Source organism: Centrocercus urophasianus, unplaced genomic scaffold (assembly GCF_019232065.1).
Source record: "Centrocercus urophasianus isolate 14NV4802_14NV808 unplaced genomic scaffold, USGS_Curo_1.0 seq_36, whole genome shotgun sequence".
Classification (NCBI taxonomy): Eukaryota; Metazoa; Chordata; class Aves; order Galliformes; family Phasianidae; genus Centrocercus; species Centrocercus urophasianus.
The window spans coordinates 225,954-251,779 of NW_024884933.1; the positions used below are offsets into that span (position 1 = coordinate 225,954).

The window sequence follows — 25,826 nt, forward strand, 5'->3', positions numbered from 1 at the left end:
TTCTTGGAGCGGAGCATCATAAATGGGTTACTTTGAGCACACTGAAGGAGGCCTAAAGCTCCCTAAACCTTGTGCTGTGTCAGTGAGGCTGCGCTGCAAGGGATTGCAGTTGGGTCATGCTGCTAACACAGCTATCCCAGCACCAAGGTAGAACTGCACGCTTCAGCACATTGGCTGTAACGTATCTTTAGGGTTGAAGGCTGCAGTGAAGACTTGACTGTGAGGAGGCACGACTGAATTCCATACATTTTAACCCCTAGCACCTTGAACATTTCCAGTTTTCCAGTCTTTCTATGTGAAGAGAAAGAGATGGGCTAGAGGAAGGGTGCTGTGGTTCTGCTCTTACTATTGGCAGCATTCATTGGAGCCCCTCCTCCAAGGCTGAGGAAAAAATATGAACATCTGAAAATACAGAAGTGACACAGTCCTGGAACAGGCTGCCCATAGAGGTGGTGGAATCTCCTTCTCTGAAGATATTCAAGACTCACCTGGATGCCTTCCTGAGCAACCTGCTGTAGGAACCCTATGCTGAGAAGCCCTCTTCGCTGAGAGCCCCAGTCTAACACTTGGGCTCTGTTCAAAACTCTCACTTGAATGCAAGGGGGCAGATCCCCTGCTCACACCGCACCTCACCAAGTGGTCTCCAGTTTGCCATTTCTGCAGCTTAGTTAGCTGAACCAGAACAGCCAGCATTAGTAAAGCAGCACAGCTGTCTGCCAGCCCTGCCCTTTAGTGAGACAAAAAAAGAAGACAATCCTCATTGCCAAACTTCTGAATGACAAAGGGTCCAGATCTCACCCTGTCAACACTGCACTGCCTGACCTCCTGTGAGGGCAGTGCCAGGAAGGGAACATGCTCTGTTACTTGCTGGGTTGGTACCTACCAGCCTTAGGTCTATCACATCCTGCAGCATGAACCGAATCCTTGAAGACGTTTTCCTCTCTTTCACAATCTTCTCCATCTGATTAAAATACTGGTCCATGCGAGGCTACACAAGAGAAACATCATCAGTGTATTCTGGAAGAAAATAAAAACACTCCCTCTGTGGGGAGGCAGTGGGTTCTGGATTGCAGCACCTCTGTGCCAGCAGCACAGCTGGGACCTGGCCTTCTTGGGGTGCGCTTGGGCACAAAACTCCTGCACTGTTCTGCTGCTTCACCTCCCCAGCCTGTCCCAGTCTGGGTCAGAAGGCAAAAGAGGGAGCAGATGCACAACATGAAGCTGTTTCACAGGCGAAACTGTAGCTCCAAATCCAACATCATACCATACATTCCATCTTATGGCTTTTCCTTCAGAAAGTCATGAAGCAAAGAAGCCAAATCTTCACTAAAACAAAGTGGTGTCACTGCAAAACCTTCACTAGGTCTAGATTTGGCCTGGCAGTTTTATAAAATGTTTCTCCTTCCCCTCGTTAAGAACCTGCTAAGTCCTTTTCCTCACACCTACATAAACTAGAATGTGGTTCCAGCCTTGCTCTGGAAAGTTTCAGCCATATGAGCAAAGGTTTCCAAAGGCATGAATGATGGGAAAAATATTTGAAGTGGACTTTTCCCAGAAATTTTAGTAACAACTCACTGCCACTTCAGCTTCAACAGCAACACATAACACAGCATCTCCTCCATGAAATGAGGGATTCTCACTCAATCCTGTAGGAAGAACAACCACAAGGACAGGACACAGGGGCTACACACCGAGGCCGCCGTGACGCCATTTCCATGCTAACAAAGGCTGAAAGAGCGTCCAGGATTCATCCAGCATGACCTCAGCTTCTGCTCAGAAGTCAGACCCTGTTTTTTTCCCAAAGCACGTGGAGTTTTAAATCTCTCTTTTTGGCCCTTTCAAAGCTGCATCAACAGCGCACACACTATTTCATGATGCAGGGTATTCAGTCTGGGGAATGAGCAGCAAACTACACAACTTCAGGCCATGCCCCACACAGCAGTTTGGGAAACTGCTTCTCCAAGGAGTCCCTGTGAGGATCAGGACTGACTCGCTGCGATCCCTGCAATCCAGCACTGTAAGAGCACTCCTCCCTCTGCAGAGCAGCTGAAAGCAATTAGCTCTGTTCATTTCCAGGGCTGAGTCTGACTGATTTCTGGCAAAAGCCTTCAGTGCTTTTTCATCCCAAACTTTAGCAAAGGAGAAGCAGATGCCTGTGCCAATAAGAGCTCACGGAGTGCACGACGCTCCCAGTTACACATACATTTGCTGGAGAGTCAGCAGGAGGACACTGGAGCAGTATAGTTGCAAAACAGCCGCTTCATTTCAGCACAGCTGGAGATGAGGACACAGAATGAACGCACCCGCCAAGTTTCAGGTCTGGGGGTTTGGGCAGCTCGCAAGGGTTTTTTTTAAATGCAACCCAAAACAATACATTTAATGGTAGATTTCTATAAACCCTCCATGGAAATGAGACCAGTTTCATGTTTCAGAAACAACATAATGTTTTAGGAACCCACAGCACACACTGAGCACTTTAAGAATGTGAACTTGGATGAAATGCTTGGGAACAAGTTGCAACTGGAAATGAGCTTTGCAAACAGCACAGAATCTATGAGCCAGGGGCAGGAGGCAGCAGCAAGGCCAGGCGGTGATGAAACGTGCACAGAGGAGCAGATGATCTCCTCGTGCTGTACAAAAAAAGCCCAGAGGAAAAAAAGACCCTCGAACAAAAACACCCCACACCCATTTTTCCACCCCTGCCCATACAGCCTCATCTCTTGCTCCTGGCCCTGCCCTACCTTTGCTTTCTCAAAGTCCAAGTCCTTGCCAATGGTAGTCAGCAAGCGGCAAAGGCACTCGAGGGACTCCTCATCGTGGTTTTTTAGCAGCTTTACCACACAGTCATGCATGATCGCTTCCGTCAGCATTTTCAGTTTGAAAAGCTCGCCGATGAATTTTATATTCCCAATGGATCTCCGCCGCGCTTTGTCCTTGGCCTCTTCCAGCTCGTCGTGGAGCCGGGTCTTCTCCTCTGGCTGTAAAACACAAAAACAGCTCTAAAAAGCATGTTCAAAGACCACAGAACTCTTCAAAAGAGCCAGTTTTACAATCACAGTTGCTGTTGCTCCTGTTTACTCTTTTTCTCCTAACAGCCAAAAAGCAGCTGCTCTAAACACTCATCGAGGCAAATATTTATTACATTCAGCTACAGCAACAGTGAAACTACTCTGATATTTCCCCCAAATTGGCCGCAGCCTTCCAAAGAGATCCTTTTCTGAGGGCTCTCTTGAGTGTCTGTGGGGAAATACTCCACGTACAGTGGTAGCAGCTTCAAGCTCTTTCTGTTTCTTTTCAAAGACATCATCGTCAGCCTTGTCCTTTTCAAATTCCTTCTGGCAGCGATTTAACAGCAACTTGCGGAAATTCACTGTGCTCCCAGGTTTGTCTGCCATGGGTACTTTCAGCTGCAGGAAGAGGAAGCAAAAATCAGCAGAAATACAGGTAAAGTCCACACACAAATGAGATCTGCCACCAGCCACCCATCACATTTTATTATGGACTTCATATTCGGCAGAGCAACTTTGCACGGCTGTGACCATTAAGCACCACGCCATGATTTCCAGCAGTTTCAGATTCCATGTGGAAAGTCACACTCAAAATTTGGCTGACTCCACCTCTGCCTGGAGACAGATTACATTTCCATTCACTAAATCCTTCAAAAAGTCTTACTGCTTAAAAGCACTGCTATTGCACACCGCAGACCTTGGGGCCACGCTCCTTCACGACACGCCATGGAAATCATCACGGGGGGAGGACGAGCTGGTTTGTCCCACAGTCAGCATCTGAAAGCTAGCTTGGCTCTGCACCTCTCCAAATGAGAGGGAGAAAACAGACTTTCTAAACGTGATTCATAGCATCTCACAGCCAGGCACAGCAAAATGCTTGGTGTCCTCCACTCCAAGCAGTGTGTCACTCCAAGCAAAGCATGGCCAATGAACAAAGAGGAAGAAACCCGCAATGTAAATTCTTTAAGTTCAGAAATTAACATTCAATCTGCTCTTGCCATGCTTCTACTACTGCCCAGCAGTGCGTGGGGAAAAGGCGCAGAGCGCTCTCCCCAAGGAATGATTCCCACTGGCCTTGGGCAGCTCTTACCGTCACGAGGCACCTGCACATGTTTGCATACGCCACGGAGAAGCTCGGCTCATCAATAGCTTTCTCAAAGACCAGGTCGATGACTCCTTTTAGCCTCTCTTCAGTATCTACCGTCAGGTCTGTGACTTGCTTCATAAGCTGATTGAACATCTGGGGAGTCAGCTTGTTCAAGATGCTTCGTACCTTGCGGAACAGCTCCTATACAACAGACAAGCCTTGAGGAGCAGCACCAACCAAACAGGCACACGGTGGCTTTCAGGAATGAGCCAGGATGCGTTTTTGAGGAGAACAGAGAAGAGGTGCTGCAGGATTTTAGAATGTTGAGGTACGCCCCAACACTCCTCGCTGTGCGTTTCAGCTCCAGCCCTAAGCCAGCTATCGGCTGTCACAGCTCCTGGCTGCAGTGCAGGGGTTCTGGGAACATCTAAGCACTTTATTTTCAAGCACAACTGAGGCACAAACCCTGCTGTCACTCAACTTCGTTATCAATTCAGCTACAAAACATCAAGTAACAGGGAGCGGTTACCTCCGCCCTCATCCAGAAGCAATCAACTTTTTCTGTATTTGAGACACTAAGGAAAAAACTGTCCTGACAGTAATTAGGTCAACAAAGCTCCTGTTAACCCCGAGGACAGAATCCCAGTGTCCTCCACGATTATCTCCACTTATCCTAGGAATTAGAAGCTTTACCGCCAGGCAAATACCTCACCTACAGTGGCTGCCCCATGGAGGGAAGGAGGGAGAGAGGGACACAGAGAAAGCTTCAGAGAAAGTGTGGCTGAGCTGGGCAGCATGAGCTGGGGGATTACCACAGAGGAAGCTCAGTGTGGCTGATGCTTGGTACAGAAATGCAGTCTAAAAGGGGATGAAAAGCAAGTTCTGTGCTGGAAGTCTGAGCCTGTTTGCTTTAGAATGGAGTCAGAAACACGTGACAGCATTAGAAAAACAACCCTGGATGAGAGGTAGTAGGTTGTCTGGTATTCACAATTTAAGCTCTCCATGTACAGGTTTGCCATTTAAACTCTAAGAATAAAAACATGAAAAAAAAGATTAAGGCAGAGGAAAGCTGCAATTCAGAGTGGAATTCACTGCCCTTAAACAACAGCCAAGGCAAACTACCTCTTTCCTTGGTTACAGACAGCCATGCTCGGAGCAGTGCTGCCTACGTTCTCACCTGGGTTTTGACATTTTCAGGGTCCTCAGTTTGGTTCTCCCTCTTCAGGCTCGGCTTCCAGGCGTTCTCTGCCTTCTTCAGGTGAACATCCTCCTTCACACACACCGTGATAATCTTCCTGGGCTCCCTCCTCTGGCCCGGCTGAGATCTCCTCGGTCCAACATTCAACAACTAGGACAAAAACATTCCTTGTTGTATCCCCTTTTAAACACGTGCCTTGAGAGCACTCCAGGGTGCAGAGCAGCATGCTGAAGGCAGCAGGTCAGTCACCAGCACGGCCTGGGATGCTCAGGGCTCCCACCGCACCACGCAGCGCTGCAGCTGCTCGCAGGGAACAAGTGTGCACCCAGCACATCTCTCAGCAGCCCTTCCCAAAACAGATGGGACTGACTCTCTGCACCTCAGCTGCACCCAGATGCTACACAGGCGCTGTGGGACTGAGCCCGGCCCCGTGGAAAGCAGGAACCTTGTCAGTGAAGTATCACTGCAAACAGCTACTGAAGGATCAGGTGCATCCTTACCAGAGCGTTTCAAACATGTCATCCCAAGCAATTAGGCAGTGATTAATCAACAGCTCTGCCAAAACACTAAGTCTTAGTGGAGCTTGTTTCAGACAACAGAGCCATTTTGGGACAGGAATTACATGAAACGCAATGAACAGAGCATTGGTGCTGCTCCTGCACTGCGGAAACACGAATCCTAGCAGCTATGGATTGAGCTCTGCAGCTCACAGGAGAAAGAGACACGCGCCGCCCATCCCCGCATTGGTGTGAGAGCCGCCAGCACTGGGGAGGTTCCACCAGCTGTGCCCACAAACTGCCCACCCATCGCCTGGGAACTGGTAAGGACTGAACACATCACACGTGGCACTGAGGTTATTTTTTTCCCTGCGGTGCTTGCGTTTCCAAACTCATTTATTAGAAACCTCTTAACTCGATGTAAAAATTAGCGCAGTAAAATTCCATTATCAAAACCCGTTCTTTACAACAGAAGTAATTAATCTCTTCAGTGGCCAGCAGGAAGCTCCATGCAAACCATTAAAGCATGTCTTTGTTCAGCAAAGCCACAGAGCCAGTGCCGCAGAGGCCCAACCACCTCCGTTATTCTAACAGCTGCACTGAATGCACATGGGAAGTGACCTCAGAGGTTGCCTCACATGCCATAGAATGGCCCCGGACTCACTTTTGCACAACTGAAAATAAGAAACCCACCCTCTGCTAACTTCTATCTGTGATTTGACCCGCGCAGCTCGGCGAGGTGGATGTGAGCACATGGGGAGCTGTCGGAAGGCGACGGCCTGGTGCTGGGACACGCTCTGTAGGCGTGGATGGAAGACGGCTGCATGTGCCCAGGTCTCTGCACCACAAAGACATGGGGCTCTATGCTTCCTGGGTGCACACCATGATTGGAACAAAGCCATACAAGAAACCAAGCTCCCAAGACAACAGCAGTACAACGACGCAGCACGGCTCCCTTTGGAGTCAGGCAGAAAGCAGCCTCGGGTCGTTCCTGTAGCCCCTGCCATGCCCACCCACCCTCAGCAGAGGCACAGCTCTGTGCCTGCACCGCTTGGTGCCACCTGCAGCCACGGGCGCTGCCCAAACAAACGCCCACGAAGGGCGGCCACGGAGCAAGGAAGCTCCCTTCCCATCCAAAAACCAGACAAGAAAAGCAACAGACGAGCAGCCGCCGCCAGCTGGACGCACCAGACCTCATTACACACCTCTGTGGCCACAGAAGGCTCCGGCTGGCCGCATGCCCTGGGAGCACGAAGGCTTGGACCAATCTCTGCCCCAAAAGAGAGACAAGTGGTGACTGTCCCATGTCTCTCCCACTGAGGTGCCCCTGGCCCGAGGGACCACTGAGCCACAGGGTGCAGCTCCTGAGCACGCAGCTGCCCTGCAGGCACTGATCACATCTTTCAAACTGACGGTGCACCTTGCAGAACGTCAGTGTGGAGCAGGAGGACATGCAAGCTGCCCTCACAGCTCTCTCCAATCTGCCTGCCTCTGACACCAGACCTCTACAGGCATTAATAAAACAAAGGCTTTAAGATTTTATTTTTTTTTAATAAGTGAGACAAACTAGCTGAGTGTTGGATTAAGTTTTAAAAGTGAACAGAGGCCTCCTTTGAATGTGAGATGAAATATACAAATCACAAACTCTGAACAGGAAGAGCTGTCTATTTTTTGTTGCAAATTTACAAAGCAGCAAGTGGAAGAGGCACCGAGCTCATGGCTGGCCTCCTGTCACAGCCCAGTCCCCATAGATAATAACAGATCCGTAACACCTCTGATTGCAGCACTTGTGCTGCACTCACATTTTCTGCTAAAGGCACGGAGAAGCACTTAGCAGATCTGCCTATTAACCTACGTTACCCGTCCCTCCAGATGAACGGGGGCAAAAAGGAGAGCAGACAGAGGCACGGACACAAGCCCTGCTGAGCAGCCAAAGCCTCACACCTCCTACTCTCCATCCGTGGTCCTGGTGCAACAGCATCCAAGAAACCATGGAGCTGCTGCTCCCTTGGGCACAGGTGTGAGCCAGGAACAGCCGCCCTCCTGAGGGGCACAGAGCCCAGCAATGCAGCTTCCCAGCAGCAGCACCCTGGGGAGCCCAGACCACCAGTGGGGATGAGCACAGCCGAGGGACCGAGCGCTCCTCCCCCACGGCACGCGGCTCTACCTCTACCTTCTTCCCTACAGCAATAACAAGTGTTTGTTCCTGTGTGACGGCACTCCCGATCCCATCTGAACTGATTACGGTCTGAAAGCAGTCACACAAAACATTTAAAGGAAAAGAAGGGGAAAGACAAAGCCAGGGAAGCAAAATAAAAGATTTCCACGTGCCGTAAGCTTGTTAGCACGGAGCTGCTCGATGTTATTTCGAGGGCAAGGAGCAGGCGGTGGGCTGGGATGGCGTTATGAGCATGGCCTCTGCGGAGGCTGGATGGCTGAGCAGACAGCGTGCACGCGGGCTTTGCCATGCGCCACGAGGCAACGGCTGCCTCTGCGTGGGCCAAGAAGCGCTCATCCTGCACACCAACACCGCAGGACAGCCGCTCGTTAAGCAATGTCCCCTTCCGGCCCCCCTGGGGAAGATGCAAAGAGAGGCACTGCCCTTCGAGGCGCAGATGTAGGATGTATGTTATGTGCGGGATGCTCCAAATGAACGGGGCAAGCAGCACTTACCTTTTCTCCCCCTTTCCATAGGTCTGCAAAGTGCAGACCCCTCGTGGATCCCGCTCAGGCCAACGTCCCAGCATGCCCTCAGCTGGTGCTGTCCCACCCACCACTGAAGACTGCCTAGAGGGGTACAATGCAAGTCTTGTTTCTTTTTTTTTTTTTCTTTTTGTTCTTTTAAAACAATGTTGCACCTTTTTGTAAAGCTTTCTGCCGGTGGTTCATTATCAACAGCGGGCGATATGGGAAAAAAACAAACTCTACAAAAAGGTGCAAAGATGGGGAAGGAAGGGGGGATGTGGCTTACCCCTATTGGCAGGTTCCTCAATGGTGGGTGAGGCGAGACCAAGAGAGGGCATGCTGGGGAACCGCACCGAGCCAGGGACGGCAATCCAGGGCCGCTCTGCACTTTGCAGGCCTGTGAAAAGAGAAAGAGCAACAGCGGTGTCACTGAGGTGCCACACAAAGGACCGACAGCGCCGGGCACAACCTGCAGCCCACTGCAGCATCTCTGAGCATGGCAAGCGATGGTGACCTCAAAGAGCAGCACCGCCTCAGGACCGCGCCGCGCTCCGAGACAAACCGCGACAGCGAAGCTACTTGAAGACAAGGACGTGTGTGTGCCCAGCACCGAGGAACCAGCCAAAGACTGCTCCCCAACCAGAAACATTACAGCAACTCAAAGTCTGCAGCACCACCGCCGGGCTCGGCTCCGAAATCTGGAAATCTGCACACTCAGAAGTCAAAGTTATTTAGTGAAGGTCTTTGGAACCAGCAGTTCTGAATGGTAAGAGATGGATACACGACTAGATGCAACCAGGCAGACAACCTGAATGTATTTAGAGAGAGAGATGGAAGATGAGTGATGACACATGAGGCAGCTCCGACCCGGCTGCAGCTCCTAGAATAACACAGCACAGCACAGACAGAAAGGAGGAATTCAGAAGCAGGGTGAAGGGTTTGGGCAAAGCCAGGCAAAGGGCAAAGAAGAGAATGTGAAAGGAAAGCAGAGGAAAAGGCAGAAAAATGAGGAATGAAGCGACCAAAGTATGCCAACATGTTGTTGTATGAGATACGGATGCCTGCACACATGGACTGACAAATCCACAGCATGGAAATACATTTCCACATTCTCAAGAAGGAAAAGAGGAAGGAAGAGATCAAGTCCATGTTAAGTGCAACACATACCAATTAAAAACATCCACAGTGTTTTGCCTGTTTTCCTAAACTCTGACAGCCAAGAAAATATCTCCCTTGCACTCAAGCAAGACAAAACCAGAACCATCGGAATACTGGAAAATGCCCAAACACGTGAGGAAGGACTCCATGAGCGCCAAGACCAGTTGTTAAATTAGCAAGCTGGGGAAAACTCACACTTCCAGATACGTTTCTTCCACCGGAAGGCTGCCTCCCAAAATCAGCAAAGGCTGGCGTGAAGTCTGGGCCTCGAGGCAGTATCCGAGGGTCCAGGGTCCTCAGTGGCAATTTGGGCTGGTTGACCTGCGTTGCAGAGCAGAGCAGACAAACACGGCCTCGTCAGTGGGCGCTGCAGCTATCGCAGCTCTACAGTCTCTGCTAAACCATAACATTCATACTTAACATCCAAATGACGCTTTTCACAAACCAGGCAAGTTTTATGCACTCCCATTACACTAAAGGCGCACTTAATGCCTTCCACAGATGGCAACTGTGGAAATATGTGATGCTCAGAAACGTTTCAAAGCTGAATATCATTTAAGGAAGATAAAACCATGCCAGCACAGGCCCGTCCTGTGCACAACAAATGCAGCTGTCCTGTTTTGGGATCCCAGAGCTGCCACCTTCCCTCGAACAAATCCCTGTGGTGATAACACAAGAGACTGCTGGCTGAGCACAGGCAGCCCAAGAGCAGACAGAGCAGTGAGAAGCCAGCACAGAAAACTAGTGGGAGGATGGAATCATTCTGGGAACAGTGCTGTGTGTCACAATTTGTCTGGGCACGAAATTCAGAGTAGAAACATTTCTACACGTGAGAATCACCTACACCTGAACTATGCTCGAATGTTAAGAACGAGCCTGTGGTGCTCACACCAAACTACACAGCTCCAACAGAGATAGGAACAGGCTCCTGACGGCAGCCCACCCAGATAAGGAGTACTTCAATACACAGATGTACAGGAGGGAGAAGCACATCTGTAATAAGGCGGCTTACAATCACAAAGCTTTGTGAGAGCCGAGGTATTAGTCATCGTTTATTAGACCTGCTCGTAAGTATCAACACAACTGCTTCAGATGAAAACAGCCTGCCCACAAGCAGGGCTATGCTTTCCTAGCGGCAGAAATGAACTCTTAAAAGACAACGGCTCTCCTTTTGCTCTTGCTTTGCTAATATCCTTGGGTCTTAATGGCTGTAAGACAGCACTTTCAATTTTAAAACTACTCAGTGTAACTTAATCCAGGATACAGACCATTAAGAAAACCAGTGCTTCAGATTTTAAATCGTCTGCACTCATTCACTACTCAACAAATCTTGTGATGTGACACGAGCCCTTCCTGATTTTCCCCTTCCTGACAGAAGTCTTTGCCAAAAAGGTGAACGAGACAGAATACATCAAAGATCTGAATTCAGTAAGAAAAACCACGAAACCAAAGGGATTGCACGCACCTGTTTGATGGGCTCTCCTCTCACCTTGTCGAGAACCACGTCACTGATGGGAGGCAGCCCTTCTGGCTTCTGGATGCAGGCAGGCATGAACTGGCAGTCCAGCAGGAACTCCCTGTCGTACTGCTTTTTCCCATCCGGGTCCAGAGGCTTCCACTGCTCTATAATGAGAGAAGCTGCTGAGATTCACAGGGAGCAAAACCTCCACTTTCAAAGACGCGTTCCTGTTTAATCCGAAGGGGAGAGTCAGCTAATGCTGCGCAGGAAGTTGGACTTGAATTTTAATTTTGAAGCCCGCCAGGCAGTGAGGAGAGGAACATACGTCACATGAAAGGAACATAAACAAGTGGGGGCACACGGCCAGCCCAGCGCCATGTGGAACTAATAACCAACCTGGAGCCCACGTCCCCTCACTTTACTCTTCACATCTGCAGGAGATGCCACGTTTGTGCTGCACGGATGCCAGGCTGCTGCTGTGCTTTGGCCTGTCCATTCACACCTGCTGCTAAAGCTTTATCTTTTTTCTTTATTTCACTCCTTGATCAGTGGTTTTGGGTTCTCAGTAGCCTGATCCCTGCAGGAGCCTCTCCTCAAGCAGACCTCCTAATTTGTTTCACAGAATTTCCAGGCTCCTAATCAAATGACTTCATTTATTTTGAGGAAGCTCCACTTGAATAAGAAATAACTTAGAAACTGGTAGCAACTGTAAAGTGAGATGGTCTCAAGGTCTCTCTTAATAAGGTGAACTTCCCGATGGTCCGGCCTATGAGTGGTCTCCATAATAACACCCCCAGGCAGACCGTACATAGCACCGACCAGCAACAAGAGCACAGTGTCACACTCACAGAATGGCTCTGGGTTAGGAGGGACCTCAGCGGTGATCCATCCCCACCTGTGCTGTGGGCTGGCTGCCCCACTAGCTCAGGCAGCCCTGGGCCCATCCACAGCCTTGGCCAACTCCAGGAATGGGGCCCCCTCACTGCCCTCTGAGCCTGCACGATGTATTTCATCAGAAAAACTGCACCACCACAGCTCAGCAGCAGAGCCTGGGCTGACGATCAAGCATTGCTTCTCTCTTTGTTACAATTCCTGTTTGATCAGGTGACTAAAACTGCACACACACTCACTCCTGTGCAGCACCCAGTTGGGACTTTCACAGCGTTTAGTAAAAACCGTGTCTGCTTATGTGCAGCTTCTCAGAGCCCACTGGTTTGTGAATCCCAGCAGAAGGCAAGCAACCTGCAGCAGCCCGGAGCGTGCTTACCTGGCTTGTACTGCAGTGCAGGCCCTTCAGCAGAGCCCTCTGTGCAGCCCGAGATCACGTCGGCCCCCTCTCCCTCCGACATGCTCTCAGCACCATTGCGGACAGGCTCTGCCTCCTGCTCTCCGTTCTCTTCCACAGGTTTCACTTTTTTAAGTTCGGAGGGGTCTCTCTCCAGCTGAAACCCATGGCTCATGTTATCTTGTTCAGATTCAAGTACTTTGTCACTCGAGAGCTCCTCTTCTACTTTAGGCTGAAGCAGACACAAACACAGAGGTGCCGTCAGAGCCCTTGCAGAGCCCAACACCTGCAGATGGCTCCCCGTTCACCCACGCAGCCTAACAGCCATGTTTTGTGTGCTTCTTCTACTAATCCTAAGCCTTCCTGCACGTGCTGTGCAGATCCATAGCAACACATGTGCTGACCACACCATGTACTGACACTCCTGCTGTTAACTGTAGAGCTCTGAGGATACAGCCCTATTCTGAATTCACACACGGACACCGCAGTGATTAAACAGAAGGACTCTGAGGTGCTCCAGGAGAGTCTCTTATCTCTCCTCCCAACCTACATGCACCGCATCCTTTCACGCTTTTTGCAGGTTTGCAAGTTAAAATGGCATGGCGTTCCATTTTAGCACAGGTGAAAATATCAAAGAGTGCAAAGATGGGACTCCTCCAGCACTGACAGGAGAACATTCAGAGAGAACCTGCAGGGGCAGCTCAGCCAGCGCCACTCTTCACATGCACACCAGCACGGTGTATATCCTGAATGGTTACAGTTCCCTCATCCGCTCTGTAAGTTCTACTGTCAGTTTTACCCAGGACATTTAAGAAAGAGGCTCACCATGCACCACCCCTACCAGAATGGCAGCAAAAGCAACACTCCCAGTTTGTCTAACTGCAGGTGAGGCGGTTTTGCACAGATGTCAGCTATTTTCCTTCCCAGCTCCTCCATCACACAGTCATTCTCTGGTCATGACATCACAATGACATCACTGTGCAGCAAAAGAATGTCCCAAATGCCACCAGAGTGGCCCTGGGACACCCAAATGGTGCACTTTTAAAGGGTTCAAACCCATTTCCCCTTGGGACAGCATTTAAGACTCCACATTCTTGAACGCTAGAAGCATTCAATAAGGCAAGAATGAAGAAAACTTGGAGCTTCAAGGTCCAGGGACAGCCAAAAGCCACTGCTCTAAGAGATGCCAGGGAATATCACAGGTTTGGGAAATGTTCCCAAAAAGTCTGCCTTGGGTCCTTGTGAGACAGAGAAAGCAGCGTGTCTGAAGCAGCCTTTGAAGACATCAACATCATCAGTGAATACAGAGAAAGGACCGCTGCGTTCCCTCACCTCTGCCTCTGCCTCTGTCACCTCCTCAGTGCCCTGGGTCCGCTCTTTTGGTTTCTTCCACGTCTTTGGTGCAGTTACAGCAGTTGAGGCTGCAAGGCAAGCGTGCATCCATCAGAACACAAGCGACGCGCTTCCCTCCTCACTGCGCTGCCAACCACGCAGGGCAGTGGAGCAGCCGCAGCCTCACAGAGGTTTTATTTCAAAGCAGCGTTAACAAAATCATCCGAGCGACATTAAAACAGGATAATTGTTCCACAACTGCTTGTTGGAGCTCCAAATGGCCCTTCTGACAGCATTACCAGCACTGTGAGGATCGTGTAGGGCAAAAGAGAACATCAGAAACCAGAGTTTTGGGAGGTGACGTCCTGGTGAGGCATTTCTCAGCAGGTGCATCACAACGGCTCACCACCACCCAACCCACAAACCTCACAGGGCGACCACGGCAGCACCGCCAGCACAGCACCTCCCACTCCAGCAGCCCAGTTCTCGTGAGCTGGGTTTATGTTTTGATTTTAAAGCAGGTTAACAGCTCCACTGCTCATTAATTTCCCCGGACAACTGATTCAAAGAAAATACCATGTAATATTTCTAGGGTCTGCAGTGATTTACTCTAATTACCTTTCTCCCCGGAAGGGTAAAAGAAACCATGCAGCATATTAAAATACAAAACCATTAGTCCAACATGCTCGTAATTTGTTGCCAGTGCTACCAACTTAAATTCTGACACAAGCACACGTGCATATTTAACAGTGTAAACAGAACTGATTTTGTGATTGAAGTTTCCAGCAGATGGATTTGCTGCTCAAGCCTTTAGTTTCCAGCAGATGCTGAGGAAAAGCGTCTTCCTTTCTTTACCATTTCACCTGAACAACAACATTCTGCTGACAGGATGGGCAGAGTACAAACCCCGACCTGGGAGAGTTTCACCCTCCCTGAAGCACCAACCTCAGAGTTTCGTTGATGCTTTACATGACTTGAGAAATTCTCCTTTCTCAGTTGTGAAAGCCCATGTCTTGGCTAACAGACGCCAACCCCAGGATGTGCGTGCAAAGCTGGCTACCACTTTTATGAACAATTACCCAGGGATGTTCTGTAGCTGCAAACAGAGCTTAGCATTTTGCAATCAAAGCAAAGGCCATGAGCAGAATCAGATTTCCCGGAGACAGATACAAACGGGAACACCAGACAGAAGAGCCCCAAAAAGCCCTTCCAATGGCTCTGCTGCATGCCCCGTGCTGCCAAGCACTTACCTGGGACAGGACTCTTCCTAGAGCTCAAGCTCAGAGCCTCCGTGCTCTCCTCCAGTTGCCCATCCGCCTCCGTCTCCTCCTTCTTCTCAGCATCTGTCAGCTCTTCACTAGGAGCAGTCCTTGAGCCTTCCTCTCCCTCCACATCTCCCTGAGCAGGGGGGGCACCGGGAGGCAGAGGCAGTGGTGGGGAAGGGGCTGTACTGGTCAGAGCAGCAGGAGGAGAAGGAGGGCTGGGAGCTGGGGCGGGCGGCGGGGATGGGGCTACACGGGGGGTGCTGGGGGGGGGCACGGAGCCCAGGTCCCCGGGAGCTGCCTCTGGTTCCTGTGGGTCAGCAGCAAGTGGCACAATGTCCCCTGCAGCCACGTCGGCCCCACTCTCTGCGGCAGCGACGCTCTCACTCACTCCGTTCAGTTCCTTACTGGTGTTCATGCTCACGCTCACAGTCACCGGCACATCGCCGGGTGCCACAGGGCTGCCCGCCTCCTGGCACGCCTCGCCACGGGGCTCCTCTGTGGGCACTGGGTCCGACACGTCCAGGCTGGGGAGAGGCATCACCTCCTCCTTGGGGGAAGCGACTTCACATCTCTCCTCGGGGTCGGCGGTGGGCGAAGGTTTAGCAGCAGCGGCGGTGGCAGCGGCCGCAAGTGGGGCGGGGGGCGGCGATGGGGCCACAGAGGGGGCCGGCGGGCTGTGCGGAGGGCTGGGCTCAGCCACCGGCAGGGCCGGGTCCTGCTTCTCTGCTGTGGGCTCTGCCCGGAGCACGGGAGAAGACGGCTTTAATACTGGGTCTGGTTTTGGCTTCTCTTCTGGGAAAGGAAAACAAAAGGCAATGTTACAATCTGAACACCAGTCTCTGCTGTAGCTGCCCCCCCGGCCCCAACTCCCCTGCTCCAGAAACTCCACAGAAGACAAAAATGCACCTGAGTTGGGTTCTGTTGCGGAGGAATATAGGGCTGTAGCGCCGAGAGCTGAGCAGCTCCTGTCCTGACAGGCAAACGGGCGCTGAGAGCAGCCAGCTGCCTGCGAAATCCCCGCCAGCATCGCCGCATCGTGTCACAGCCATGGGATGGCTGAGGTTGGAAGGGGCCTGAAAGCCCACCCCTACCATGGGCTGGCAGCCCCCACCAGCTCAGGCTGCCCAAGGCCCATCCACAGCCTGGGGCACCTCCATGGATGGGGCACCCACAGCTCTGGACAGCAGTGCTAGGGGATGCTGCCCGACGGCTGGTGACAGGCTGTGCTTTAAGCCTGCCATGCATCACATCATCACCGCTATGTGAGACACATTCAGCTTCTTCTGCACTTGCTAGTTCTAAGCTCCAACAGACTGAAGGACATAATCCCATTTTTGTTCTAAATTTCAGCCAAGAGGAGATATCTTTTCCAAAGAAAGCAGAAACAAAAGCGAGTGAAGCACAGCTGCCACCAAACAGCACCACTGCCACCACGTGTTTGTGGTCCAAAGGCTCAGGAGGGTTGGATTTGGATTCTGAAGGCTCTGTGGAACGACCCAGAACTGGTTTAGAGAAGAAAATGCGTCACCTCCAATTCTGGAATGTGGCTGCAGAGTGGAGCATTCCTGACATTTACAGTTCTCTATAAACACTGCCTGGGTATTCTCTCCCCAGAGATAAATGTGATTGCTCAAAACAAAACAAAACAAAAAAAACCTCGAACATTTGAAGAGCCCAGAAAAAACATTCTGGGAAGTAAAAACACAGCAAAAGCCATACAGCTGCATCTGGAGAGCGGTGGTCCAAACAAACAGCCTTCAGCCTGCACCTCATGCAGGGAGGACTGTGCAGAATTCAAGGAGAGATGGAACCAGAGGAGGATTTCAGAGCCAGGAGCAAACCTGGCCAAGGAGAAGCACATCTTCCCTTGGAGACCAAATCTCCAAGTCCCGGTGAGGATTCCCATCTGCGAGCGACCACAGAGACAAGGACCCACACATGGCTGGGAAGGCCAAACAGCAGCATGGGAGCCGCTCATGCACACTGACTCAGCCCGCTTATCTTCCCTCGGTGTGCCCAGGGAGGCAGTGGGGTGCTGGGTGAGATCCAGCTGGACATGGGAACCCATCCCAGCTCCACGCTGTTTATCCAAAAATAATCACTGGGCTCGCTGCCATTTTTCCACCCTTTGTCCCAGCACAGATATTTGTGAGGCAGAGCTGCTGCTCACTGGAGCACTCTGCAGTGCTCTGCACACACCGGGCACCGACAGCACTGAGCACTGCTTGCCCACATGGTGCTGCAGCCCTCAGCTCTGCCTGCCTGCATCCCTGCACGCCCGCACAGCCCGACAGCCAGGGACTGCTGCAACAGCTGTGAACCCAGAGCATGGACTGCTCGTCTTGTAGAGAAAGTCCAAGAATTCCAAAGGCTGCCAACAGCAGTGCCGGCTGTGCTGCTACACACAGTGCCAGCCCTGCACCACACACATTGCTCACTGAAGCTTTTCATGGCCATAAAGTGTCACCGCAGGACCTGGTGCGCAGCACCTCCCCTCCTCTGACATCTCCTCTCCACACAGACAGCTGAAGACCCCCTTCAAACACCCATTCTGAGGTGTAAGAATGAAACACGATCACTTCAGGAAACCTTTTCCATCTGTGCCCTGGTTTCTTTTTGGTGACCCATTTCCGAGACTCACGGCCCAGTCACAGTTTTTCTAATTACTTTCTCCCACACCACAGGCCAGAGCTCTCCGGGCACCCCTGGGATGCTCTGCTGCGGCTGATGAATGGCAGCAGTGATGCCAAGCCTCTCTGCTAAGAGCCCTTTCCTGACGTACGTTTGTTTCTGAAGGACGGCACGTGGGTGAGAGGAGCTTCACAGTTCTCACTGCTCTGGAATAATGTTCACGACATACAAGCTTTAATACCATTTTTCGTTAAGCAGTTTCACACAGGCAAATTTCAATTAATTCCCTTAGCAACACATTGTTCCACGTTCCACTGGAGGAAGAGACGGCCCCTCCCCTTCTATTGCTGCTGAATGCCACCCTGCTTCTCTCCCTGCCAAAAATATTCCAACTGGAACAAGAAAGGAGAAAAAGGACTAAAAATAACAGCAGAGGAAATATCTGATGACCAACCTTGCTTCGGGGCGATGGCTGCGGGGCCGGCAGTGCTGGCAGTGAGGTGGCTGCTCTCCACTGGCCCATAGAGCACAGGGCCGGGCTCTGGGACCTGGCTGGGCAGCTGCTGAGGGTGGAAGGACAAAACAGGGCAGCAATGAACATGAGAACAGAAAAACTGGCAATGTGAACACAAGCAGGGAAGGGGGAGATGAGAAGAGCACAGGGGAAACCAAGAGGCAGGGAGAAAATAAGAGAATGCCAGCACAGAGGGAGCTCGATGCCTCCCATATGCAGACACACAGTGCAGGAGCAGCAGGTCACACAGCTGAGAAGGATGCAGAACCCGACCTGACAGAGCAGAGGACACGGCTGTCCGGCTCCTTTCAGACACCGTCAGAAATCCACGCTGAATGCATTTCCCTAAGAAGAAGCTCTGCCCATCTCCTCCCTTTCCTGGGACTCCCCTTTCCAACTTCTTCAGCTACTGCCTTTGAGCAGGGCAGAACACTCCTGCTTGACAGAAATCACCGATGCTGTTGGAACAATAACTCTTAACCTCCTGGCTCAAGCGGGCTTGAATTTCCAGTTGTGTTGCACAAATGGAATTTCACTGGTGAGCTCTATCTCAGAGCTCTTCTGTCATTAACAAAAGTGGCTCCAAGTAGCTAATCAAAACGAAGCCTGATTATGAAACAATGAAGTATTTGCATACTTTGCTTAGAGCATATGATTGGACATCACCGTTGCACTCTGCATAGAAATGACAGCTGATGAGAAATCCAGGCTTACTAACCTCCTCTTGAGGAGCATTTATTTTGTCCTGTTTGACTTAATTGTAGTATCTTAAAATAGACTGCTGGATGCAGAAGCAACCCGGTGAGTGCCTGCGTTACCTGCACCCCCCACAAGCACTCTGAAACAGCTGTCTGCAGCTTGTCCACACTGCCATTTCCAGACTCTGGGGTTCATGTCAAGGTGCATGTGTGCTCATGGCAGTACTGCCCATCTGCACTGCTCTCCTGGTCCAGAAAGGACCCAACAGCCCCAGGTTTCCAATCAGCTTAATTGTTGGCCATGCCCTTTTCTGTTGATTTGGTTTTGTTGTTTGTTTCTTTCCCTTTAGAGGCTGCACACACAAAGACCAGATTTGGAAATTCCACGATAAATGGCCTGAGTCACTGTCCCTGTAGCACCCTAAAGCAAGACTAAAGTGGGAGGGCTTTAGCATGGACAGTAATGTGATCTGAGATGTACCACCAACCCCAGGCATGACCTATGGGGGGCACGAGCCAGTAGTGGAGACACCACGTCCTCCCCAAAGACTTCACCAGCTTCAACCACCGCTGCTGACACACACAAGGGGAAAGAGGGACTGCCAGCAGCACTGCAGCTCTGCATGGTACAAGCTGAGGGCTGCTAAAAATGACCAAACCTGGGGAAAAAAAAAGCTTAAGGACATGGACAACTTAGGGAAAGAGCATCCAGGTGTTGCTGGTGTGGATGGAAGATAAAGAAGCTGCTCTAACAAAGGCAAAGCCACACAGTCATGCTGTTACCTGAGGCGGGGTTGGGGTGGAGGTGGGTCTGACGATGGGAGGCGTTGGGTTCCTGCTGCCCCCGCCGGACATTATTTCTTCTGTTATATCTTTGCCCCCCTGGTTCGGATCCCGGATCCGGATCTACGGTTTGGAACCAAGAAAGAGTTTGAGTGAGTCTTCCTTCACAAGCTGTCCCTGGGGCTCAGGGGCAGGACATGCTACCATCCCACACAGCATGAGACACTCCAGACTGAGCTGATGCTCTGCAGAAGCACTGCAACCTGAAATGCATGGTATCTCATCTCCTCATCTTAAAACCCAATTCAATCAAAATGCTCATCAAACACACGCACCTCTTCCCTTCGATCTAAAGCAAGTGTGGCACAACTTTAAGAAGAAATGCATGCCTTGTGCATCTGTGATCTCTAGATTTGGAAAATAAGCTTAGCGAAAATTGGACAATGTAGCAGTTTAGCTACAGAAATAAACTTGCCAGACAAAAAGAAAGAAACAAAAAGCCCCATATTACCCAATAGGAGATGCAGTGGCCTTGGCAGCCCAGCTGCTGGGACAGGAGAAAGCCTTTCAGTTTTCCTCTTCCACACTGAGATGGAGCATGCCATACAAAACCAAACACCTGAGAACACACTGAGCGCTCAACCGGCGCCTGAACCGCTGTCACTGCAGGTGGGAATTCATCAGGCCGCATGGAATGAAGTATCACTGCATATATTCTTCAGTGTATAGCTTGTGGGTTCCCATGAGCTGCAGAAGTGTGTTCCCTCCCATCTGGCTGTGACGTTACAGAACAGCACAGAAAGGTTCCCCATCAAACTGAAACGAAGTCAGCGCTGCGCAGTGCCAATGCAGTGTGGGTGTGCGATGGAAGAGTCAGCCCCTCCAAAGATACAGCTCAGGTTTCAGCTCAAGCCCTCACCCATGTCCTTCAGCCTTAGCAGCAGGGCAGTGCCCAGACACAGCGTACTGTCAGAGAGGCTCCCTTACCGTTTTTTTCTCTCTTTTTGCTGGTGGAGGCTGCTGCTGCTGCGTAGGCACTATGATGGGTGCTGACTGATACACCGGCTGACTCGGGTAGAAAGGTGTTCCTGGGGAAGGACAGCACAGAAATGAGTGAGAGATTCAGCTTGTTTGTTAACGAAACAAAACCAAACACAAGAGGTGAAGCTGCTTGTCCACCTGCTCCTCCCTCCCTTCTTTTGACCAACACTTCCAGCTGCAAACCAGTCTGTTTTGCTCTTCCCCACTTCCACTAAATGGGAGCTGCTGCTCCAGCAAGACAGGAGATGAGGTCACTTCTTCACGTGAGAGCTTAGCATGTGCCCCAGTGGCTACTGAGACCCCTAGGGCAGGAAAAGCAACGTGCCCCCCTTGGGCTCCACTGCTTGGTGACACAAAGAAGCACAGACAGCACCCCAAAACTACACTGCTTTGCTGACTGCATGCCTAACATCCAACACCACTGCATTTTCTTTACGCACTGAGACTGCCTCATGGAGAATGGGTTCTCTCCAGAAGTGCTCCACAAACAGGAGTGTCACAGCAGAGCTGTCTCCTGTCCACATACCAGACAGCAGGCAAGCGTGCAATGCAGGGCTGTTGTCTGCTTTTCCATGGATGCTAGATGGCCACTTGCTTTCACTCCCCCCCGAATTAATCTGATTTATTCTTCAGCTGAACTAACCTTTAAATGGGAATGAAAATCTGCACTGTGTTTCTGACGTCTTTGTGACCACTGTAACCAAAACAGGAGGTTACTGCTATCTCAAGCAAGTGGAGAAATACACAAAAGCCAGTGAACCCAGCTCTGCACAATCTGATCTGCAACTTCAAAGGATGCATTCCTCAAGCTGTCAGCTGGAAAGCAAGGGCTGAGAGCAGGCCCCACTGGGGGGCTCCAAAGGAAGCTTGCAGCTCCAAAGGAAGGGCTTGTTGAAACATCCTGGGGTTTCCCAGAGTTCTTAGAAGTGGGCAAGGCAAGGCAAATAATGGCAATAACAATGATATGCATTACTGCAAGACACCTATTTCTGCAGTCATTCAAACAGAACAGGTTTGTTTGTGCTGACAGATCCTGCAGAAACTCTTGGAGGGGACTGTGCTTCGAGTGTGGTATCATCGCATATGGCAGCATGTTAGAAATGAAAAAGCGTTTCCAAGGCCCTTCCAAGGGCTTTGGAAGAAGAAGACCTGCCAAAGGAAGAGGTGCCATGGGACAGACGGACGCTCACACATCTGCATGCAAGGAGCCAGGAGAGAGGCGGCTGTGAGCTGCTGGGGGATGGAGGAGGAAGCTGCTCTGCTCCGTGGTGTGGCTCTGAGCCTCAGGGCCTGAGAGACAGTGTCACACACTCAGCACCACGTGCAAACGGCCACAGAGCACAGCACAGGGCGACCACCCACCCCACAGCACCAGACAGCAGGTAAGGCACAAGGCTAGCCCTTCTCCATTTCTAAACACCAAACGAGGAATGTGGGAACCAAAGATGCTAAGTTTGGAGGGCGTAGCTCAGAGGAGACAAGGGCTGAGGGATGTATTGACAACACCTTAATCAATAGTAATGATTTAGCAGGGAATAACAGCCGGCCACTATTCTTGTTCACACGTGACTGTGGGTAGTTCTATGAGCTGCAGCCCTTCCTTGAGCATTCATACAAACAAAACTCTATTACTGTGATTTTTTCAGGAGTGAATAATCAGGGCCGTGACACAACCGAATCGAGCAGCTATTTAAAGTTCAAATAAATGCTAATCCAGTTTGGTATTACAAATCTTCAGCTTGACAAGTGCAAAAAACACACGCAGGAAACGTCCAAGCAGAACTCACCGTAGGCATTGGGGAATTCCCCAGGACCTGGTCCTGGATAGAAGGGGCCCGGCCCCGGCGGCTGCACAGGGTACTGCTGGGGGGGCCCGACGTAGGGTGGGCCGCTGTGGCGATACTAGGAGGAAAAACACAACCACCTGTTTACAGAGAGATAGGCGATGGCGTGCTGCTGCACGAAGGAAATGCAACAGAAGCCTCAAAAATCAATAAAGATGAGGCTGTCAAAGTTCTTTACAAAGACAAGTCACTCCCCTCTTTCGGTAATACTGCGTTCTTACAAAGCCCAAGGTTTTAGAGCTGTTAAGTCAATTTAAATACATCTACAGCATTTTCCAAGGAGCTTGATTTCACACCGTTGCTGAAAGGATCTCGAAAACCAAAGGGTTCATTCATTCCTAATGCCTCCGTGCTCAGATGAGCAGATATTTCATAAAAGAGAAGGTCGGGATCTAAATATGCAGCGAGAGTTACATCTCTCTCCCTCTGCTGATGCTGCAGCAGTCATGGAGAAAATCCAGACAGAGCAAAGGTTGCTTGGCTTCTAGAGTGCCTGGGAAAGGTGTCTGTACCTGTGGTATACAGTACTGGGGGGCCTGAGGCATGGGATACGGCATCGGCAGGTGATTAACCATCATGATGTGTTGGTTGGTCTGATACACTGCGGTCGGTGTTTGTGCACCAGGACGGATGGAAGGGCTGCTGTTCTGGATGGTGGCTCGTGGAGGCTGGATCTGAGGCCTCTGAAAAAACTGGGGCAGGGAAGGGAGAGAGGGAGGAGAGAGGAGAGAACAAAGAGTCGGTCAGTCCTTCTGGGGAAGGATGGGCAGCATTACAAAGGCAGACAATATTGCCATTCAGTACTACTTCCAAAGGGTTGCCACGCATTCAGAAAACAGCAGGACAATTTCTGACTATTTGTAAACAACAAGCTCATGCTAGCACCTTCGATTTTTACCAGGTGTGAAACTTTACATCTAGCTATTAGTTTGCACCTACTGAATTACACACCCCAACTTTCACAGCAACAGCCAGAAACACAATTTCTGTCAAATATGCTTTTATAAGGTGGGATGACTGCCAAAAGCCACCTTTATCAGGAAATCAAAGATCAAGGCAGCTGTTCCAATCTAACTCCAGAACAGCTGAAGGCCCAGCTTTATGAAGGGCACAGACGCCCTGTGCAAACCGAGCCAGGGAACTTGTCTTGTGCTTCGTTTCCAGAAGGGTGGCAACCTCTTCCAGGTGGCACCAAACTCCTCTACCATGTTTGCATGAAGTGATGCCCCAAACAAGTGGAACAGGTCCAGGAAATCAAGGAACCCACTGGAATGTGCTCAGGTCTCGGCTCGGAAGCACTGGGAAAGGCACCAGCATCCCAGGATGGAGCTTTCACAGCAGCCCTCGCTTCGGCTGCGAGCCCTGGCAACCCTCAGACCCAGCTGGTAAGGTATGCAGACAGTCAGGCATTCACTAACAGAATAAAGATGCAAGTGATAAAGAGACACTTATGCCATGCAGAACCAGGAGTTAAAATTACCTGTATAGGTCTGAATCCTCCCTTCAATAACGAAGCAAGAAAGCAGCAGGAAACAGAAAGAAAGCCAATGGAACAGCTTACAGATCAATAGGAAGGAATAGGATTTAACATGCACCCTAACTGCACACAGCTCCATTCATCTTTCTGCCCTGCTGTGACTGAGATCCTGCACAAACAGCAAGAAGGACACTGAACTGGTGCAGGACTGTCCTACCAGAACCCCACATCAGGGGCAGAAACTCCTCTGGAAAGGTTTCATATGGAAGTACAGAAATTAATAATAATAAAGAAAAAAAACAAACAATAATTAACTGTAGGAATTGTGATGCTACACAAAGACTCTATATTTACTCTGTTCCTAGGTCAAACATTTTTCCTTTTTGGTCTCTTTCAGTAATACAAAGTGGATAAAGCAGTAACACATGCTCAAATCATGGGTTTGGTCTCCACTTCTGCATCCAGACTGGAAGGATAAGAAATGCCACGTATTTAATTGCTAAGCAAAAGAATAACGATAATAAAATTAGGTCATCGTACATCACACCAAAGAAAGCTGACTGATGAAGTGTATCAATGCAAATAGTCTGTGAGCAACGGCATCATGAGCAGTGAGAACCAAAAAAAGAGGGTAATTGCTAAAGGATGAAGGCATGTGCTAGGCTTGTCTGCCTCGGCATCCGGAGAGCGCGGGGCAGGGCAGAAGGAAGCTGTGATGCCTCTATGTGACATGACAGTGACATTAAAATGGCCGTTCTGGTGCTCCTGAGCGCTCTATGATACCTACAGTGCTCCCATAGCAAAACACGTCTCCAGAAAAGCCAACCTCTGCTGCAGAAATCCAGACACAACCAGGGTGAGCACAACACCTTATGTCCAACTCTGTGAGCCGGGGTGCAGAGCCATCACTGCTCCGTGTGACCCGGACAGCAGCAGCTGCATGGGGACATCTGGAAGTGAGGGTGCAGGAAGAGAACGGGAAGAGCTGTGCTGCTGTGCTGCTCTGCTCCTCCACTAACACAGCTGTGTGGCTGCCCAGACGCGAGGAACCACTACCGGGAGATATGCTAAATTTACAGTGAGATTAACTGAATTCTGCAATTCCTCAATCCCTGAAGAGATCAAAAAGAATTCTAAAATATTTTCTTTCACTGCTGCTTCTCTTCACTATTCTCAGGGCTACTGATAAATGTGCAGAACCATCAGGGGGGATGCCTTGGAAGGGCCTGTACTCCAGGTTCAGGAATGAAGGAAATCATGTCCTTTCTTCCTCCGCTGCCAACTGCTGAGTTACGACCATTGCTATGCTGTTAGCGGGTTGCAGAACTCTGGGAGAGCCAAAGTGCAGTAGGGAATGAAGAAGAAAGGGAAGGGAAGGAAACAATGAGAAAAGAGAAGAAGAAAAGAAGAAAAAAGGCAATAGCCACCACGGTTCTGCAGAGTGAAGGTGCTGGAGATGGATGCTCCCCAGCAGCAGGGCAGAAGCTGGGAATCCTGCAGCGGCGCACACAGGTGCCACCCCACACTCCTGCAGACACGTGTCAGGGGCCTGCTGGTAACACAGCACTGAAATGGCAGAGGAAAACCTGACAGCAATGGAAAGTGCTGGCCTACGGACAGCTTTTCCTTTCTGCCTCTGGCAGAGCATGAAACATGAGGGGTAGGGGAGACACGCTGGAAAAACTGCTCCTCGTGGAACGCAAGCCAGCTCTCCTCCCTGCCTTGGCAGATGGAATGAAAGCATGCTCTGTGCACCACGTTGTACTGCCCTTCCACCGAGCACTCAGTAACACCAGGGGAGTGCCAAGATGCTCCATGGCAGAAAGAGAACCTCCAGCAAGGAAACTTGGGGTTAAGCAAGCAA

At 50.6% G+C, this 25,826-nt stretch overlaps 1 protein-coding gene across 8 annotated transcripts in view; it reads right to left on the reverse strand.

The window, feature by feature from the left end:
* EIF4G3 (eukaryotic translation initiation factor 4 gamma 3) overlaps positions 1-25,826 on the reverse strand; it is a 73,037-nt gene that overhangs the window by 18,214 nt on the left and 28,997 nt on the right. For 5 of the 8 annotated variants that reach the window (XM_042831592.1, XM_042831591.1, XM_042831589.1 and 2 more), the window contains 16 exons: positions 22,998-23,177; positions 22,429-22,543; positions 20,588-20,688; positions 19,601-19,723; positions 18,060-18,168; positions 14,960-15,766; positions 13,710-13,798; positions 12,360-12,609; positions 11,099-11,256; positions 9,829-9,954; positions 8,762-8,872; positions 5,273-5,443; positions 4,099-4,296; positions 3,261-3,407; positions 2,742-2,978; positions 884-988 (listed from right to left, as the gene is read on the reverse strand). In XM_042831592.1, coding sequence (XP_042687526.1) covers positions 884-988; positions 2,742-2,978; positions 3,261-3,407; positions 4,099-4,296; positions 5,273-5,443; positions 8,762-8,872; positions 9,829-9,954; positions 11,099-11,256; positions 12,360-12,609; positions 13,710-13,798; positions 14,960-15,766; positions 18,060-18,168; positions 19,601-19,723; positions 20,588-20,688; positions 22,429-22,543; positions 22,998-23,177 — 3,027 coding nt within the window. The remainder of the gene's footprint in view (positions 1-883; positions 989-2,741; positions 2,979-3,260; positions 3,408-4,098; positions 4,297-5,272; positions 5,444-8,761; positions 8,873-9,828; positions 9,955-11,098; positions 11,257-12,359; positions 12,610-13,709; positions 13,799-14,959; positions 15,767-18,059; positions 18,169-19,600; positions 19,724-20,587; positions 20,689-22,428; positions 22,544-22,997; positions 23,178-25,826) is intronic. The other 3 variants (XM_042831588.1, XM_042831593.1, XM_042831590.1) reach the window with 3 other exon arrangements.